General features: G+C 46.0%; 1 protein-coding gene across 1 annotated transcript in view; it reads right to left on the bottom strand.

Moving 5' to 3' along the window:
- Nucleotides 1-867: 867 nt before the first annotated feature.
- The window catches only part of LOC135913819 (uncharacterized), a 60695-nt gene continuing 41184 nt past the window's right edge, over nt 868-20378 (bottom strand). The window contains exon 2 of the mRNA XM_065446513.1: nt 868-1407. Coding sequence (XP_065302585.1) covers nt 1062-1407 — 346 coding nt within the window. The 3' untranslated portion in view covers nt 868-1061. The remainder of the gene's footprint in view (nt 1408-20378) is intronic.

Here is a 20378-nt window from a genome sequence, read left to right as displayed (position 1 = left end):
GGTGGTTGGGGCAAGTTCAATTATCTTAGTTATGGCAGCTCCGACTTTTCCGGGAAGCACTCCAAGCAAATTCTTGCAGCTGCCACTTGTGCTGCACCTAGTGCGCGTTGCAAGGTGACCTGTATTTTTCCCGGAGAGCCTTTGTTAATCTATGTGGTTATGTCATCGGCGTGCAGTGTGTAAAATATGTCTGGTATCGGGAGTGGAGCTCTGTGTATGGGATACATTAGTAAGTTGAACAGTATTGGGGAGAGCACTGCTCCTTGCGGTATGCCCCTTTGTGGGTGTGAGTAGGGATTCGATGTCATATCACCAGTTTCGAGGGTGCGCTCCCAAACCTCCTGCCCCCAGCTCGTCTTCTTCGCTTCGGTATCCAATTTCTTCAATCTTCCAAATCCACTCAGTCCATAAATCGTGGCTAGAAGCAAAAAGAAAAAAGTATTATAAAAAGGACTATTGTGTACTTTCACCAAAACCGTGTATCCTCCTCAAGCCAGTAACATTGCCCATCTATTTTCATTCCTCGTTCGGACATCAAAGGACGGGGATGACCTTCCCGCGGCTGCTGTACTTCATTCGAACTCTGTTCATTTCAAATACATCGTTGCTGAAATCATTTACAACCGTACGCACCCACCCCTCATGTAAAACACCTTCGAGTGCCTTTGACGTTTCAGAAATAAGGATAAATAAATGTGACTCCCGACATGCGGGATTCGCGCGCGGATCAATACAGTATGTAAAATTAACACAGGGCGTCAGGTGAATTCTGCAGTGTCGCGTACTGCAGGAATAAACGAAAGATGAATCGGTACATAGTGGGGAATGAAAAGTAACAGCAAAAGAAAAACACAATACCTTCTGAACTTAGCAAGGAGAAAGAGTTTCCTAAAGCTCATTTATTCTAAACGAAAGGCATCTTTCGCAGTCTATAATTCAATGAAGGCAAAGGCGACTTAGAAAAAGCAGTTTCACACGCGCTAAGTGCTTTCGATTGAAGTTTAAGTTGAAATTTAAGGCGTGGTAAGTGATGGCGCGCAAGAGGGTGACTGTCACTGGCCTTAAATTTTAAAAATCAGTGTGGTCTGAGGCTTCTCGTAAACGGATCCAGGCGCAGTAGCACTGACGTTCTGCTCAGCAAACACATCCGCAGGCCCAGTGAGTGCCGTTAGAGCTGTAATGTCGTAATCTTCGGTGTCCAGGGAAAGGATCGACGTGGGAGCATCTGTGGTGCGACTCTTCCTGCTGGCTGGATGCAGGTACAGCGGCCAGTCGTGGGCCGAGGGGACGAGGATGAGCAGCAGCAGTGACATCACCAGTGTGAACACCATAAACGTGCAGCACAAGCAAGGCGTGATACTTGGAAGTTCGTGTTGCGCCTCCTCCTGCAGCCGCTCCAGCTGAGCCCTGCGCCAACACCGCATTGGAAGAGGCCGAAGGGTCGTCATAATGTCCACCGACTGTCTGTAGTCGTTAGTATGGTGCACCTAATCCTAACAGCGGTGACAAATAATCAAACAAATTATTAAAAAACATATCAGTCACAATACATATTTTCAAGCATTGAAAGGTTGTGCAACGCTTGTGTCCATGTTTACTTGCTATGCAATAATTATATTTGACCGAGGGCATGACCCAAGAACTGAAAGTCCCGCTAATTAATGTTGAATAATTAAAACCTCCAACACGACAGGAAGACAACGGACAGGAACGAAGTGAGCACACGAAGTGCCGATGTTTGAACAAACGAAAAAAGAGAAGAAAAAAAGACGCATGAGTAAACTTGCACGTTTAGGAATACCGTCCCTGCGCTCAAGCGGCACCCTTAATGCAAAAATTCCTGTTGTCATCGCCTTCCCCTTTCGTGCTCTTTCGTAACGCTGTCTTCCCCGGACAACAGCGAGCAAGCGTTGTCTTTGGATTCATTATAGAATATAAAGACGCCAAAAAAGGGACACACACAAGCGAAGAGAAGGGGACTGGGCGCCACTCACAAATGATTTATTCACCGAATGCAGGCACACATATACCGTCGGTCAACACATGCGCACAGAGCAAACTTTCATTCATGCATCTAATCAAACATTCATGATACACAACACTCAAGAAACCTCTTCTCGGCTTACTAGATTACTAACGAAGTTTGGCAAACGCACAAGCTGCCTTTCTTGCCTATGTGATAGGCTTCAACCAGTTCCTTTGCTCTAATATCAGATCTTCGGGCAAGAATCCGGGAATCTGAAAAACGTGGTTCACAACAGCATGAGGGACAGGTCCCGATGTAGTTAGGCAACTTTGGACCCTCTTTCATTTGCTCAACATTTCCTTCATGCTCCCTGACACGCTCATTAACACAGTCTGACCTATATAGGAACGACCGCACGAGAGGTGAATGTCGTACACAACCCCTTGTTTGATTAGATGCATGAGTGAAAGTTTTGTCTGTGCGCATGTGTTGACCGACATTATATATGTGCCTGCGTTCTGTGAATAAAGGAGTTGTGAGTGGCGCCCTGTCCCGTTCTTTTCTCTTGTGTGTTTCCGTTTTTTTGGCGTCTTTAAATTTTATAGTGAACAGCTACCAACTAGTCCAACAGGAAGTGCTTTAAGTCTTTGGATTCATTTACACTACTGCCCTGGAAACCATCTCCATTGGCCAAATCCCGGAGGAAGGAGGTCCTCCATAAGATTCATTACGACCGAATGCTGCTGGGGCTCAACATCGCTGTCGACATGTGCTCACCTATCATTTTTGCACAGGTACATTACGCAACCCTGGTGTTTTCGAGCCCCAGCGACAGCTTCCGCAGTTCCGACTGGAGCTTAATATCAACTTGAACGAATTCGTGCTTGACCGTAGCGGGTGACACCGAAGGAACGTTGTTTTGCCCAGACCACAGGGAGAGAGCGCTCTCTTCGAATTCAAACTACTGGCCTGCCAACCACCTGCGTTGGCTGAATCCGGGACGGTGCAGTCCATACATAAGTTCATTACCACCAAATGCTGCTGGGGCGTGAGATGGCAGTCAACATACGCTCACCTCGCATTTTTGCACAGGGTCTCTTTAGAACCCTGCTGTTTTCGTGTCCAGTCGATGGCTTCAGCAGTTTGGACTGGGTCTCAATTACAACTTCAACGAATTCGTGCCTGACTGTCGCGGGTGGCAACGAACGAACGTGGTTTTCCCCGGACAACAGCGAGCAAGCGCTGTCTTTCGATTCATTCAAAATACTGGCCTGGCAACCACCTACGTTGGTTGAATCCCGGAGGGCAGAGGCCCTCCATTAGCTTTATTACGACTGAATGCTGCTGGGGCTCGACATCGCTGTCGACGTGTGCTCGCCTTGCATTCTTCCACAGGTACTCCTTGGAACCCTGCCGTTGTCGTGTCCAATCGACGATGTCCGCAGTTCGGACAGGGGCTCCAGATAAACTTCAACGAATTCGTGATTTACAGTCCCGGATGACACTGAAAGTACGTTGCTTCCCCCGGACAACAGTGAGCAAGCGCTGTTTTCGGATTCATTAAAACTACTTGCCTGCCAAACACCTGCGTTGGCTGAATCCAGGAAGGCGGAGTCCGTACACATAAGCTTCAGTACGATCGAAGGCTGCTGGGGCGCGACGTCGCTGTCTATGTTTGCTCACGTCGCATTTTTTCACACGTACTCAAGGGAACCGTGCTGTTTTCGTGTCAAATCGACGGCTCCAGCAGTTCGAGCTAGGCCTCAATATCAATTTCAACGAATTCGTGCCTGGCGGTCACGGGTGACACTGAATAAAGGCTGTTTTCCCCGGACAACAGCGAGCAAGCGTTGTCTTTTGATTGAATGGAATTTGAATTGAATTTTTATTCTCCTTGAAACAATAAACAAGGAAGGAGTAGCCACAAAAAGCTAGTGAGATTAGTAGCTTGACTACGTGGCTGCCCCTTTACACCAGCAGCAGCAGCAGCAGTTATTAAATAATTTTCATACAAATGACTGCTTTCATACATATGGAAGGACAATGATTGCACTAGGGAACATAAGCATTTTGCAAAATACAAAGGAATGCTTCACATTAATGAGCAAAATATAAGAAAAATAGATAAATAAATCCATCATAGTTCACAGGAACTGATCTCTAATTGTTTTTTGGACAACTGTGACACATCTACAGATTTGTTGGCAAGATTATTGAGCAGAGCTGGAAGAGTAAAAGCGATTGATTGTTTCGCATAGTTGTTTTGAGGAGTAGGTATGTGCCAAATATTGTGGTGACGCGTAGTGTATACGGCAATATTTTCTCTTAATTCTGAAATCTCGCTGTAAAAAGAGTTGTTCTTTTTTGTGGCCGAGCAGTATGTCTGGAGTAAACGATAATTATAAAAATCAAGGACATTTATGACCTTAAATTGTTTAAAAGGTTGCTGCGTGTGAAAATCATATGGGACGTTACCAATTATTCGCATAAACTTCTTTTGAATTACGAACAGTCGGTTTAGATTTGTTTTTGTTGTGCCCCATACTAGGTGGGCGTAGGATAACTCAAAAATGGCTAACGAGTTATATAGTAGTAGTTTTATACGTTGAGGAATGATATGTCTACATTTGTTTAGCATACCCGCAGTTTTGCACAATTTTTTTTAGTTTCACGGATATGGTCATCCCAAGTTAAAGTACTTGAAAAATATACGCCCAGTACTTTCATGCATTCTACTATTTCAATCACATTGTGACCAAGTGTAATCAACGGCAAGTTTACAACCTCATTTTTTGGTCTGAAGAGTATTGGTTTTGTTTTTGCGGTATTAATAAGTAAGGAATTACACTTTGTCCATTCCATTAACAGCGGCATTGTATCATCAGAGATCTTTTGTATATCGTCAGTTATTTTACCGGTGATTAATAATGTAGTGTCATCAGCATAGCAAATTGATGTTACATGTGGATTAAAGGTAAAGGAGTGTAGGTCGTTAACGTAAACACAAAATAAATGTGGCCCCAATATGCTACCCTGAGGTACTCCCATCTTTACGCATTTAATATCTGAAGGAGATGTTCCTATTGATACTTATTGCTTACGATGCCTTAAGTAAGAAGCTAGGAGGATGCCGTCCTGCCATACGTAACCTTCGATTACAACACGGCATTGCAAGAAACAGCACAGCTCACACCGTTTAAGCTGGTTTATGGCAGGAACCCGACGACGACGCTCGACGCCATGCTGCCGCACGTCACTGATGAGGAGAATCTTGACGTCGCTACCTATCTCCATCGCGCCGAAAAAGCCCGACAGCTAGCCCGCCTATGGATCAAGAACCAGCAGCGTACCGACAGCCGACACTACAACCTCCGACGACGCTTCGTCGAGTACCAGCCCGGATACCGTGTTTGTGTTCGGATAACAATACGTCGACGAGGACTCAGTGAGAAACTATTGCGACGCTATTTCGGACACTACAAGATCATCCGACGTGTTGGCGAACTGGACTATGAGGTCGTGCCAGACGGCATTTCGCAGCCAGAGCGGCACCGGGCACGATCTGAAGTGGTCCACGCAGTGCGTCTGAAGCCCTTTTACGCACGCTGACGAACTTCCTTATTTTGTTTTCTTTGCTACGAGTGCATTTTTTATTACATTCGTTTGTTTGCAGCATTGGGTCGATGCTTTTTAAGAGGGGGGTATTCACACGTGTACTTGTCTTTATCGGGCGACACGTTTCACCGCCTAACAAATGTTATCGCACAGCGCAGGACGCACCTGCATGTATCGGAAGTTTCTGGAATGTTATCGATGCTTCCATCCGCTGTCTGTGACCGAACCTTGTGAAAACTAATTGCACGTGTGCGTGACGCGAATAATGTAGAACTTTGTAGAAGACACGCGAGTCCCATCGATTACTCTGGAACATTCGACGATTGATGTATAAAGCCGACGCGTTTGACCCGTTGATCAGATTTTCGACGATCGCCGACCGTGTTCGCCGCTATCGTTGTGCTATAAGTGGAGCGTGCTTTTGTGGGCACAGGTTCGCCCAATAAAGGCTAGTTTTGTCTTTCACAGTATTGCTACTGCGTTCTTCATTCGTCACTCCACGTGACAATATGGTGAATTGATTCTTCTATTCCGATAACAGCTTTTCTTAGCGATAATAGTTCCTCTAGCTTTTCTCCTATCATCGCTTGCTGTAAGGAAACATCGATTGCTTCTGATGTTGAACTGGAACTTTTTGCCAATACGCTAGCGAATTTCGCTCCCCAAGAATATTCGCACTTCCATGTTTTCCGGTAAGTATCCCTTTCGAGCGGAGTACCTTTCGTGTTACCTCGCAACAGCTTCCAGCATGAAAAATGTTGTTGCACCCAATACAAGCAAGAATCAATTCATCGCGTGTGGTAGGCTTTTCACAGCCAGAGCACTCTGCACTAGACATAACCGCACAAGTTCAATGGCAGCTGCGGCAGGCGAGAGATTACGGGCACGAATAGTACAAAGCTATGGTTAACTGACCTGCGTAAAGCAGCAAGCAGATTTACGATGCACTTTGGTCACCGCCGCTGCTGCCAGTGGAAGGCCAGGCAGACATCGCTGGGTTTATATCGGGGGAAGCAGTGTCCAGATGTCGCTGAAGTGCCGTGACGCTGCGCCGAAGTACGATGCAGTTAAAGCCCCTGCATCTAGGCGCCACCGCCGGCCAGCGGCGGTGGCGCGTAGATGCAGGGGCTTTAGATGCAGTGGTTCAGCTTGTAGATATGGTCCTAGTGGTCGGCGTTCCGGGGTGAGATAACAGCAACTTTTCTTCTTTTTTCCCTTCGTAAAGCAGCAAGCAGATTTACGATGCGCTCTGGTCACCGCCGCTGCTGCCAGTCACTCAGACTACTGGCCTGCCAACCACCTGCGTTTTCTACATCAAGGAGGGCGGAGGCCCTCCGTAAGCTTTATAACAACTGAATGCTGCTGCGGTTCGGCATCGCTGTCGACATGTAGTTGCCTCGCATTTCTGCATGGCTACTTTTTGTACCATTTTCCTGTCTAAGCGACAGCCTCCGGAGTTCCGACTAGGGCTCAAAATCAAATTGAACGAATTCGTGCCTGACGTTCGCGGGAAACAACGAAGTAGCATTGTTTTCCCCGGACAACAGCGAGCAAGCGCTGTGTTTGAATTCATTCACACTACTGGCGTGGCAACCACCTACGTTGGCTAAATCCAGGAAGGCGGATGTTCTACATAATCTTCATTATCGCCGAATGCTGCTGGGGCACGACATCGCTGTCAACATGTGCCCACCTCACATTTTTCCAGAGGCACTCTTTGGGACCCTGCTGCTTTCGTGTCCAATCGACGGCTTCTGCAGTTTGGACTGGGGCTAAATATCAACTTCAACGAATTCGTGCCTGACGGTATCGGGTGGCAACGAACGAACGTGGTTTTCCCCGGACAACATTAAGCAAGCGCTGTCTTTGGATTCATTCACACTACTGGCCTGGCAACCACCTACGTTGGCTGAATCCCGGAAGGCGAAAGCCCTCCAAAAGCTTCATTACGACCGAATGCTGCTGGGGCTCGACATCCCTGTCGGTATGTTCTCAACTCTCATATTTGCACAGGTACTCCTTGTAACCCTGCTGTTTTCTTGTCCAAGCGATGGCTTCCGCAGTTCGGACTGGGGTTCAATATCAACTAATTCGTGCCTGACCGTCGCAGGTGACATGGAAGGAACGCTGTTGTCCCCGGACAACAGCGAGCAAGCGCTGTCTTTGGATTTCTTCGCACTACTGTCCTGGCAACCACCTGCGTTGCCTGTATCCAGGAGAGTGAAGACCCATATAAGCTCAATTACGACCGAAAGCTGCTGGGGCTCAACATCGCTGTTGACATGTGCTCACCTCGCAGTTTTGTACAGGTGCTCTTTGGAAACCTGCTGTTTTCGCGTCCACTCAACGGCTTCCGCAGCTCGAAGAGGGGATCAATATCAACTTCAACGAATTCATGCTTGATGGTCGCGGGTGACACCGAAGAAACGTTGTTTTCGCCGGAAAACAGCAAGCAAGCGCTGTATTTGGATTCATTCAAACTGCTGGCCAGGCAACCGCTTACGTTACCCGCCATGGTTGCTCAGTGGCTATGGTGTTGGGCTGCTGAGCACGAGGTCGCGGGATCGAATCCCGGCCACGGCGGCCGCATTTCGATGGGGGCGAAATGCGAAAACACCAGTGTGCTTAGATTTAGGTGCACGTTAAAGAACCCCAGGTGGTCGAAATTTCCGGAGTCCTCCACTACGGCGTGCCTCACAATCAGAAAGTGGTTTTGGCACGTTAAACCCCATAATTTAATTTTTTAATTAACCACCTACGTTGGCTCAATTCCGGAGGGCGAAGGCCCTCCATTAGCCCCATTGCGACTGAATGCTGTCGGGCACGACATCGCTGTCGACGTGCGCTCATGTCGCACAGGTACTCGTTGGAACCCTGTTGTTGTGTGCAATTGACAGCTGCTGCAGTTCGGACCGGGGTTCAATATCAAATTCATCGAATTCGTGCCTGACTGTCGCGGGTAACACCGAAGGCACATTGGTTTCCCCGGACAACAGCAAGCAAGCATTGTCTTCAAATTCAGTCACGCTACTGGCCTGGCAATTACCTACGTTCGCTTAATCCCTGATGGCGGAGGCCCTACATAAGCTTTATTACGACCGAATGCTGCTGGGGCGCGACAACGCTGTCAACATGTGCTCACATCGCATTTTTGCGCAGGTACTCTTTCGAACCCTGCTGTTTTCGTGTCTCAACAACGGCTTCCGCAGTTGAGACTGGGGTTCATTATCAAGTTCAACGAAATCGTACCTTACCGTCACGGGTGAGACCGAAAGAACGCTGTTTTCGCCGGACAACAGCGAACAAGCACTGTCTTTGGATTCATTTTCTCTACTGGCCTGGCAACCGCCTGCGTTGGCTGAATCCAGGAGGGCGGAGTTCCTACATAAGCTTCATTACGACGGAATGCTGCTGGGGCGCGACATCGCTGTCGACATGTGCTCGCCTCGCATTTTTGCACAGGCACACTTTGGAACCCTGCTGTTTTCGTGTCACATCGACGGCTTCCGCAGGTCGGACCAGTGTTCATTATCAACTTCAACGAATTCGCGCCTTACCGTCGCGGGCTACACTAAAGGAACGTCGTTTTCGCCGGACAACAGCAAGCAAGCGCTGTATTTGGATTCATTCATACTACTGGCCTTCCAACCCCCTGGGTAGGCTGAATCCAGGAGGGCCGAGTCTCTACAAAAGCTTCATTACGACCGAATGCTGCTGGGGCGCAACACCGGTGTGAATGTGTGTTCACCTCGCGTTCTTGAACAGGGGCTCTTTAGAACCCTGCTGTTTTCGTGTCACATCGACGGCTTCCGCAGGTCATGACTGGAGCTAAATCTCAACTTCAACTAATTCGTGCCTGACGGTTTCGGGTGGCAACAAACGAACGTGGTTTTCCCCGCACAACATCGAGCAAGCGCTGTCTTTGGATTCATTGACACTACTGGCCTGGCAATTGGCAATATATGCGAACCTTATTATGCTCAAATGCAGGACGTCCACCAACCTTGCACCAGTGCCCCCATCGAGTGAGGAGGGAAGCACTGTGGACATCTTAACGTAGATGCGCCAGTTTTCTGATCTGGCAACGCTTGAAGTGCCGTCGCTGTGAGGTGAAGAGTCACCAGCGCCAGCATCGACTTTGTCTTCAGCGTCGCACGATTCTGTGGGGTTTCGAGACATTTTTGAATCTCTTGAATCACCGATGCTTCAAGAAGTGCTGGTGCCTGAGGCTTCCGAGGCACACCACAGCAGGCCAATGCCACAGCACGCTGGACACGTTGGGAAGCATTGCTTCTGAAGCGACAACGTCAAGAAGGATTAAAAGGAAAAAGAGAGATGAGACTCAGTTAATATTGGAGGAATCAGGCAACGTTTCAAGTGCAATAAAAAGATGCAAACCACAGGACGACTTCGAACTTATGCGGTCTCTCTCCTCAAACACGAGAGGGAGGTAAGTTAGGATAAGCATCTCGGTATGAAAATTAAATTGATGCAAGTAGTAAAGTAATTTAAAGATTAATGTTTTAATGTATACCTTTTTCATAAAAAACCAAGAGACAATGAAACAAAGGAAATCATTGAGGAATTTAATTACCTTATATTGAAATGGAGAAATAAGGAGGAAAATGAAATTTGATGGAAAGATAACTTCCCATTGATGGTAGACGAACCCAGAACCTTTGAATTATGCTTGCATTACTTTACCAATAGAGCTGCAGCAATGGCTATCCCTCTGCAAACTTTCTTGAGCATATACGTGCATGTACTAGATCTCGTTCTGGTAGTGTTAGCCTTGTGCAACCTTGTTTGTTACCTGTGCAACAACACTACAACACTCCCTGAGCCTAATCTAGTACACGTAAACATTTTAGGAAATTGATGGTGAAATGACCTCCACTGTAGGTCAACTTGCTTTGGGTTTAGCTCCCACCAGTGGTAAGTTATATTTTGTACACTTTAATTTCCCTTCTTTTTGTGACCTCGACATTAGAAATAAAACGACAGTTATTTTCCTCTATGCTTTACGACGTTCCCTTGTCTGTTGGTGTCATATCATAGCCCCTCAGTTCATCTTTTTTGTTCATTTTGCATTGTGTTGTATTTGTATTGTTGTGCGTAATTATTTAAGAATTTCATAATGTTGATATCTGTGGGACTGGTTGGTTGGCCATTGCTGCTGTAGAGATGTGTGAACATGTTTTAGCAACACACCTATCAGAGAGAAACAAGCACTGACTTGCAACTAAATGTTTGTTGTTACAAGACAGGTGTACATCGCTTTCATCTGTCCTTACTCATTGAACCTGTCTTGCAGCAATGAAGCTTTTGAGTTCACCACCTGTGCATCTAGAATTTGTGCATGCATTTACGGGTGTCTGTACATGCCCGTAAAAAAAAGAAATGTAATGGACCTTCAAACAATCCCCATCAGAAATTTTGGTTATATGCTACAAGTTGTAAAGCATTGTCTCGGGGAGTTCTAGCACCGCAAGCATCTTTTAAATTGTTTTATTAAATGAAGAGATAGCAGAAAGTAAAAAGTCTTACCACCACCTCGCCAGGAGGTGAGATTCCCTGCCAACAACAGACAACCACAAGCCACACTTCTTGTTCTTTATTATTATTATTATGTTTTTTTTTGCTGTAGCATGGCTCACTTCTAAAGTTGGTTTAGCATGTTCTTCATTGGATGTTTGGCCAAAGTATTTGTACGTGATCAGTAACATTGAATGCAATGCGTAAATGAGGCATTTCTACGTATGACCTTGCTTCACTGGCAGGAAGCAGGGCTACCTAACAGGAGCCGTGAAGAGCATGTGAGCTTTAAAAAAATTCTTAAGCTTAAAAAAATGTAAGAAATTTCTGCTGCTGTCATGCTGTGCATCAGTTTAATACTTTGCAGACACAATCGTCACAATACGACTTGCACACCACTGCAGAGTCTAGCCGTCTCAATTCCCACACGGTAAGCAAAGGCAACGTCTTTTATGTCTTGCCTTGATGCCAAGTAGCTGTAACGCAAGTTGAAAAAAAATTAGTACCCGTGTCTCAATTGTTGCTTGCACATTAATTATGATGACATGACTTTTCCTGACAATGATTTCCATGGCTGCGGGGGCATTTCTTGGGTGACATACGATGAAAATTATTTTACGTAGGTTAGCTACCACCTTTATTTAATGCGACAAGTGCAAAGATTCCTGAATGCCTGTTTTACAAGTTGCGCAAGGTCAAAAGCGCTGAGGTAGCTTTTGTGCGATGCCAGTCGATGGCAAAGTTTTTCGATTAATTTAGCGAGAACAGCTACACTGGCGATGCACTAAGCGCAAACTTTCAGTCTCTCTTATCATGTGATAATTTTTTTCAGGTATTTCTTTCACGCGCATTGTCAGTAGCTTCATTACTATTTTTCTTGTTTTGTATCAGTGTTTTGTGTCCCATCCATTATGTTTTTATGAGTCAATAAATATTTAGTTGTGTATAATGAACTAGATTATGTATTAGTATTTTATGCATGCTCATTGTCAGTTGCTCCGTTCTTTCTTTTGTTTTGCTTCAATATTTTGTGACCCCTCCCTTCTTTGGCTGCCAAAAGGAGGCGGGCAGTATTATGTAAATAAATAAAATAAAATAAATGGTACATTAAACGACAAAAAACGGTGTTCTTGTATTCCTCCAATCGCACATCATTACTTTAGGGGCAACTATCCCTTACAAATCTCAATGTTATAGCAATGAGCAAAACGAGAACAAGGTGAAAGCAGGAGCCAACGTTTCGACAAGTGGACTTGTCTCCTTAGTTCTCCCTCGCAACTATTTCGAATTCGTTCTATTCACTACCTGCAAACTTTCGGCACTAGCGTAGGTACGCCATTCGCTCTCACGTATGCGAACATTTTCATGGGACAGCTTGAAGCGGACCTGTTGAAATCCTACCCTTTAAAACCCCACACCTATCTTCGTCACATTGAGGACATACTTATAATATGGGAACATGGCACAAGCGCCTTAACCGAATTAATTAGCTATTTCAATCGCTTTCACCAGAGTATTAAGTTTACTGCTGATCACTCTCCTAGTCCGATCAGCTTCCTGGACACGACGGCCTACATAAAAAACGGAAAACTGAGAACGACACTTTATCGGAAGCCTACGGATAGCCAGCATTATTTAGACTACAACAGTCATCACCCGCGACATTGCAAGCAAGAAATTTTTGTCGGAGAAGCGAAACGAATAAGAAGAATCAGCAGCGAAGACCAGGATTATATCCACCACCTAAATGACCTTAAAACAACGCTAGCAGAAAGGAACGATCCCCAAGTTGCTCTCGACAGAGCTTATGAAGCCGAGTCAAGATTAGAGAGACAGTCGAAATTGGCGAAGAAACAGCCCACGCTAGAACCTGACAGACCGCCGGCCTATATAAACAAAATATTCTAGTGCACTCCCAAACATAAACAACATCCTACGAAAATGCCACCCAATATTATCAAGTAACGAGCGTCTGAGAAAAGCGTTCCCGGATGTACCTAGGTTTACCTATCACCGAAACAGGAACTTTAAAGACATGTTAGTGCACGCAACAGTCAGCCAACAGCATTCCCTCGTAAAGAAAGCATGTTGTCGCCCCAGGAGCAACACCTGCAGGCACCTTGAAAGTGACATTAAAATTAAAAGCACCGCAAATAGTTATACACATGAAGTCAAATCTAGCTTCACTTGCACAAGTTCGGATGTGATTTATATGCTTGAATGTTCCTTCTGTAAGAAACATTATATCGGTGAGACAGGACAGTCAATGAACGTCAGATTAAACGGATATCGTGCAGACACAGCTAAAAAGCTTCCCAAAGCCGTCGCCGAGCATTTCAACCAACCAGGTCATAACTTTGATGAACTTGAACTCTAAATCTTACAGTCAAATTTCCGTTCTGAACGAGAAAGAAAATACAGAGAATCATACCTTATCCATAAGTTCAAGACATTGCAACCAATAGGCATAGACGTTTCAAAGAGAGCTTTAGAATCTCTTCGCTATGCTAAATTTCAAGCTATAGGCAACAACACGTAGTTTGGTTTCTTGGCGTACCTCCCCCCTTTCTTTTCCTTTTTTTCCCTTTCTTTTTCTTTTTTTTCAGCCTACGTGTCAGACGCCGTTCACACGGCAGCTAACACGCGTGTATTGACATGTGGTTGACAGACGGGGGTGGGTGGCCCTGGCTTTGGCCTTGAGCACCAGCATTCCTTTATTCTCGATTCGACACGCTAAACACACTTTCCCTCGTTGCCGTACCCACCCGCATTACGTCCTCTCCCCTTTAGAAGAACCCCGCCTATATATACTGTGGCGAGGAAAGCATACGTCGCCTTGAAGAAGACAAGTCCACTTGTCGAAACGTTGGCTCCTGCTTTCACCTTGTTCTCGTTTTGCTCATCGTCTTGAATTTCCATCTCCCTCATTCCCCGTGTTTTCCCTGAATGTTATAGCATGTCGTTCTCCAGGCTCCAGGGGTTTCTCGGATGTGGTGCTGCTTGTGAGTCCCTATGCGACAAAGCTCAATAGCTTGCCAAAGAGCTGCGGCGTCATGCGAAAGAACTTGTAGAAAAATCTGTGGTCATCCTGGCGCATCCGTTGCATCTGTAAAAAATGGTGCATTATTACTTGACACAAGGCCCGGGCCCAACCCACAAACACGCGCAGGTATCAGGAGCCGTACACTTTTCACTGACGCACACGCATAGCCACTTGCCATGATTAACTTTACCCCTGCTTTGTTTATATGCTTGAATACAAACACTGTGTCGGCAGAACAGGAAAGGCAGTCAACGTTATATTAAACAAAAACCGTGCAGCCACTGCCAAGAAACTTCCGAAAGCAGTCACACAGCATTTTAACCTGCCAGGTCACAATTTAATTACATCACACTTCCGAGTGCAAGAAAATATAGGAAGTCGTATCTCGTCCACAAGCTTCATATATGACAACCAACACGTATAAAAAGGTGTTCTTGAATCCATGTGTTATACTAATGGCACAAACATAACTAGCAGTCCTTAACTTTTTCGTAGGGGTGTGCTAATACCGAGTAGTAGATTTATAATCGAATATCGAATCAAATGAAGAAAAAATAAGCTGGATATCGAATAAAATATTGAATACAGCAGAATATTTATTACAAAACATAATTCTTACAAATTTTGTGCAAGAGAGTGCTACACAAGCTCTGTATAAACAGTATGGTCTACTGTTAATAATGAAGCGAGCTCCAAATTAGTATTCCAGCAGTGCTTACACCTCTGTTCTAGTATATGAAGGCCTGGAAAATACTTCTTTTATTAACAGATTATCTGTCGAATGGAATGAAGTGCTTCTTCCCCTCTGAAACTGAAGAATTAGTCGCGGTATGCTGTACTGCCTACGCGGGCTAGACAGACGGCTGTTGAAACGGCGTGAAGTATCGTCACCGCGTATCCAATATACGATCTGCGTACCTCCAGCGGCTAATCAGCCCGATCTTCGCATATGCTTTCGCGCTTTCCGAAGTACACCTCGCTCTCATCGTTCCCTCTGTTGGCGTACGTCACGTGATCGTTTCGATCGATGCTGTCAACTTGGACTAATCTTGTACCGACGACGCGGTGCCGTTCTGCTAATTGTGGCGTTCGCGCGCTGAGAGTACTATCCCACATTACTATTTTAACCCTTTCACTTATGTGTCGTATACGTCCGCACTTAAAAACGCTGATAAGTAATTGCTGTCCCGACGAAGATAAGTCCCCATGTCCAAACACTGGCTCCTAGTTCTACCGCTGTAGATCACCAAAAGAAGCTACTCACAGCCGTAAAGTCCTCTACGCCGTTGAAAGACGGGCCGGATCCACCACCGTCACCGCAGACGCTTTCTTCACTCCCACCGTCTTCGCAAGAGCAGCAGCAGCAAAAGCTTCTTTCTCGCGTGGTCCATTGCGGGCAGAGAACGCTGAAGCCGGCGAAGCAAACGGCTAAGCGAAAGCTCGACCGCAGTGTCGTGCGAGGTCGCGCGCAGTTGTCAACTGCAGTCGTGGGCAAGCAGACGCTATCGCGCGTGATGTTGATCATTGATGTATCTCTGCTTGCCATAAGGATGTGTAGATACAAACGGCGCACATTTCTCAACTTAAAAAACAATATACTAGCTTCAACATTGCTAAATAAATAGAAAAGGCTAGCCATAATGAAATTAAGGATAAACTTTTCTCAAAGCCAAAGACGAACGTTTCCTCCATCACTCGGCCGCTGGTCTGTCAGCCCTGTGCTACGCGCAGCGAAGCGCGCACGTGTGCGTGTATCGTGCGGCTCACCGCCCTTCCCTTTGTCACCCACGTATGCGCTCTCAGACGCGTACGCTTACGTGTACGCGTAGCGAGACACGTATCCCGTGCTACGTGTGGTTGGGCTCCGAGGAGGCACATGACATTACACCACGTTCCTCGTCATTGCGTTCGCCTCCGCTCGCTTCGCCAGCTGCGTCGCATGCCTGATAACTAGGGGTGTGCGAATATTGAAATTTTCGAAAACGAATCGAATACGAATAAGACAAAAAACCGACTTCGAATATCGAATACATGTGTAGTATTACAAAGTTGCAAAACGAGGTAACAATAGCTTTATTACCCTTTTAGAATTAATATTGCATTTTACAAGGCTAATTCCGGTTAAAGAAGCACTCATTATAAGTAATGCACTCAAGTAATGTCAGGTAATGCTCTCAGTAAAGTAAGGCTCTTGTTACAGATTATCGCGAAGGAAAATTAACTGCTCGACATGTTCAGAAAGTAAGTGCTCTTTACGCACTGTGATAACGCTTCTACCGCTAGAAAAGACTCTTTCACTAAGAACTGAGGTGGCAGGGATGGGCAAGTACTTATGGGCGAGTGCACTTAAAAGCAAGTACTTGAAGCGGCCACTGCACTGCCACCAATAACAAGGATCCTTGCCCCTTTCCAGGAACGGCTTTTCCGCATAGTGTGTAACTTCCCTCTCAGGGCCAGATGCCAAATGTGTCTTCCCTTTGTTCATCACTAGATCGTCAAAAGCATCCCATACACTGGATGCCATCAGTGGACACGAAGTCGACGCTGGGATGGCAGTGTTTTCACTGGCTTTCACGTCAGCTGCCTGGGGCTCCCTTGTCACTAGGTCTTCCAGCCAGATCACCTCACCAGAGCCTGATAAATTGTGGCCTGTCAGAATTGTCGGACGATCCCACCGCTGCCAACCAGATGTAGGAGTCGTAAGACGATCTCGCCGCTGCCACCATTTGAAGGAGTTGAAGGTCGTAGAGAGGAACTCGGTGAACAGGATTTATTTAGATTATTTACATCTTGGACAAGACATACATCGACAGTCTAGTGTGACTACCATATGGAGCCCGCAAGACTAACATACAGCAAACAGCTTACGAGCTCACAGCTCACTAGTACATCTCTAGCACGGCAACGAGCACACACTAGCAGCCGACAATCGCTGCTTATATCCTCTCCGCTCGACGTCATAGTTCGACGTCATTGAAGATGACCCGCCCTTTTGGAGGAGGCGGGCTCACATACACGTGTTGCACAGGTATCAGTGCCGCACACACCCACTGGTGTAAAGGTCCGGAGCCGACGTCAGAGGGGCTTCGTAGAACTCTGCTCCGTCCCGGGTGGCACGCCGGGTAGCACATTCCTGAGCTGACCCCGCGCCACGTGGCTGCCGGTTATTCGCAGTTCTCTGAAGTGCGCCCCGTCTGGTTGGATTGGAACATGTGCAGCGGGCTGAAATAGCTGGCACGTTGTCACCCCGTACGGCCATTCCTAACAGGCCTTAAAGCGCGGATCAAGAAACATGGCCAGGCTTGCCACTTCGTCAAATTCGCACTCCACAAAACGAGTCTTGATAAATTTTGAAAGATTGTTAGCAAACTCTGAGTTGCCTTTGCAACCCTCGAGGCAATGCAGTATCACAAAAATAGTTGGAATTTGACATGACAAGGAGGGGTACTTCTCAGCACTTAAGATCATAGTTGCGGCAAACAAAGGCTTCAGTGCCTCCACAAACGCCACTGCATCTCTCCATTCTGCAGAGTTGAGGGTATCTATGCTCGTGTTCGAAATGGTGAGCTCAAGTGTGATGGACATTTTGAGTTCAAGGAGCCTCGAGAGCATGAGGTAGTGACTCTTCCATCTTGTGTCAACATCCTGCACAACATGGAGCACGTCTTTGTTCAACTGTCTCTGCAGATCGTTCAGTTTTTTTTGCGCACTAGGGCTTTGTTTGCAGAGTCCAATCGCTTTCGCCTTCTTGCAGAGTCTGTTGAATACTGGAGTACACGACATCGCATCGCTGATCGCCAGCTGCAGAGTGCGCGCAAATCAGGCTCATTGGAGCCATGGCAGTCTCCTGGCAGCCGCTCGGATATTGCGGCCATTGTCCGTCACGATGTACTTTACGCTGTCGATTAGTATCCGCCAGTCGGTGCATAGGGGCTCCAATGAGGCAGCTACGTTCACAACCGTGTGACTCCCCGGCCTATGTCGCGTGTTCAAAGTAAAGTTTTTCATTTCGAACTTCACGTAAGAAAATGACACGGGAGGCTTAAAAAGCTCTCGTTGGCACGTGACGTCCATATATCGTTCGTAAAACCGAGAGTGCTTGTTCCTTGTTCAAGTGCTTTTCGCACCTCCTGTCGTACCTTTGCTCTTGTTTCGTCGTATAGGCGCGGGACGAGCACACACGACAGTTTTGTACGAGATGGCAGACTGTATCACGGTGCAGCTGCTTTCATCAGTGCTTTGAACCCCCGCTTTTCTACAAAGCTGTAAGGGAGAAGATCTAAGGCGACCATTTCGGACACTTTCTGGTTAAGTGCGTTTTCCTTCTTCTTAGACAATGGCTGCTGTTTCTATTGTAGTATATCGTCCAGTGTCGGTTGATTCTTCAACGGCGCGTTTGCATTGGCGTCTTTTTTGTACTCTTTCATCAACAAATGGTGCTGTTTCACGTAATTTCGAAGAATAGTAGTCGTTCCCGTTGGCGTCTGAAGAACACGTTCATACAACTTGCACCGAGCTGTCGACGGCGAGAGTCTTGTGTAGTACAGCCAAAGACTTCTTCCGGTTTTCTTTTCTTGCTTGCTCGGTGGCTCGTCTTTCGCAGTTGATGCCATTCTTGGAGAATACGCATGAGCGAGGGCTCTATAAGCAATGAGATAGTTGCCAATAACGCAGTGGCAAATTTAGCGTGGACTGCGTTTGCCTCACAGAGCAGCAGCGCAGCATGTAGCGAAGAGCCGGCGATCACCTTATAAAAGCGGGAACACAAGGCGGGAGTCGTCGATGCCGATGCAATGTTCTCCTCGAACGTGTATATATATATATATATACACACACATATATATATATGTATATATATATATATATATATATATATATATATATATATATATATATATATATATATATATATATATATATATATGTATATATATATATATATATATATATATATATATATATATATACATATATATATATATACATATATATATATGTATATATATATATATATATATATATATTGTTTTTAATTTCCAAACATCTAAAAATTGTCCAGGTAACACTTTCGAAATACATATTTTATTGCGCATACTTTCAGAGCCCGAAAGTACATCATATATCGTTATGAAAGAGCCCCGGAATAAAGCTTGGTAAAAAAACCAAACTAATCATGTCTCACGGGCCAGATGCAGATAGACTGAAACAGAGGATACAGATAATGAGCGGATCATGCCAAGTTCTCAGTGAATAAACATGTACTTAGGAGAACGCGGAGCAAGCACATAATTCGTTAATTGCTCAATTATTCGCAGTCTGTCCAAATATTCGCGGTTTCTACTGTTGTTCGGCCGTCTTCGAATATTCGAGAATTTCCGAATATGCAATTCTCGAATCGAATACGCTTCGAATAAGGAAAATATTCGATTCGTATTCGACATTCCCAATATTCGCACACCCCTACTGATAACATGTCGCAGGATTGAAAAGCAGAGCTCGCGTGCGCCGCAACCACAGTTGAGGTGGCAGTATGGATGGCGACAATTCTGATAAACAGGAGGAGGCCTGGAATCGACATCGGAACGAGATGGAGAGGAAACGAATCGCCCAGGAAACAGACGAACAGCGCGCCGAACGAGTGGCTAAACGCCTCAGCATAGCTAGACAACCAGACTAACCTGGACTTGGAATCAAGATTAACCAAGGCTAACCATGCTATCCTGTAGCTTTCGCTACCTATATCCTGGCATAACCGAGCTAAGCCACTGCTAATTTGTCTCTCTCTCGCTCCCTAGTCACTACTGCGTATGTGCCACTAGTAGCACCGAGTCACAGGCAGCGCTGGATTAAGGCGGGCGCTAAGGGGGCTGCAGCCCAGGGCCTCACCTCGGGCAGTAGGAGAAGGGGGCCCATTTATCCTAACCTGCTTAGTATATGGAATAGTGTAAAGCACTGATTTGGGCTTGTTGGTAAGACATCGGGAGGCTTATAGCGCCTTAAAAAAACAAGGACGAAAGTGAGACGTGACGCACACAGGCGCTAACTTGCAACACTCTTTATTTCGAGCAAGGGACCCATACATATATACAACTTTTTCGCGTACATCATACATGCGCTGTTTGCAAAAAAGCCCTTACACATTATTGCGAAGGTACGATAACGTTTTGCGGGAAAGGGCAATTGATGGTTTAGACACACAGTTATCCCCAAGCCTATCAA

The sequence above is a fragment of the Dermacentor albipictus genome, chromosome 5, assembly GCF_038994185.2.
Source record: "Dermacentor albipictus isolate Rhodes 1998 colony chromosome 5, USDA_Dalb.pri_finalv2, whole genome shotgun sequence".
Taxonomy (NCBI): domain Eukaryota; kingdom Metazoa; phylum Arthropoda; class Arachnida; order Ixodida; family Ixodidae; genus Dermacentor; species Dermacentor albipictus.
Note: the sequence above shows the minus strand (reverse complement) of the source record. Positions and strands in the feature narration are given on the sequence as shown.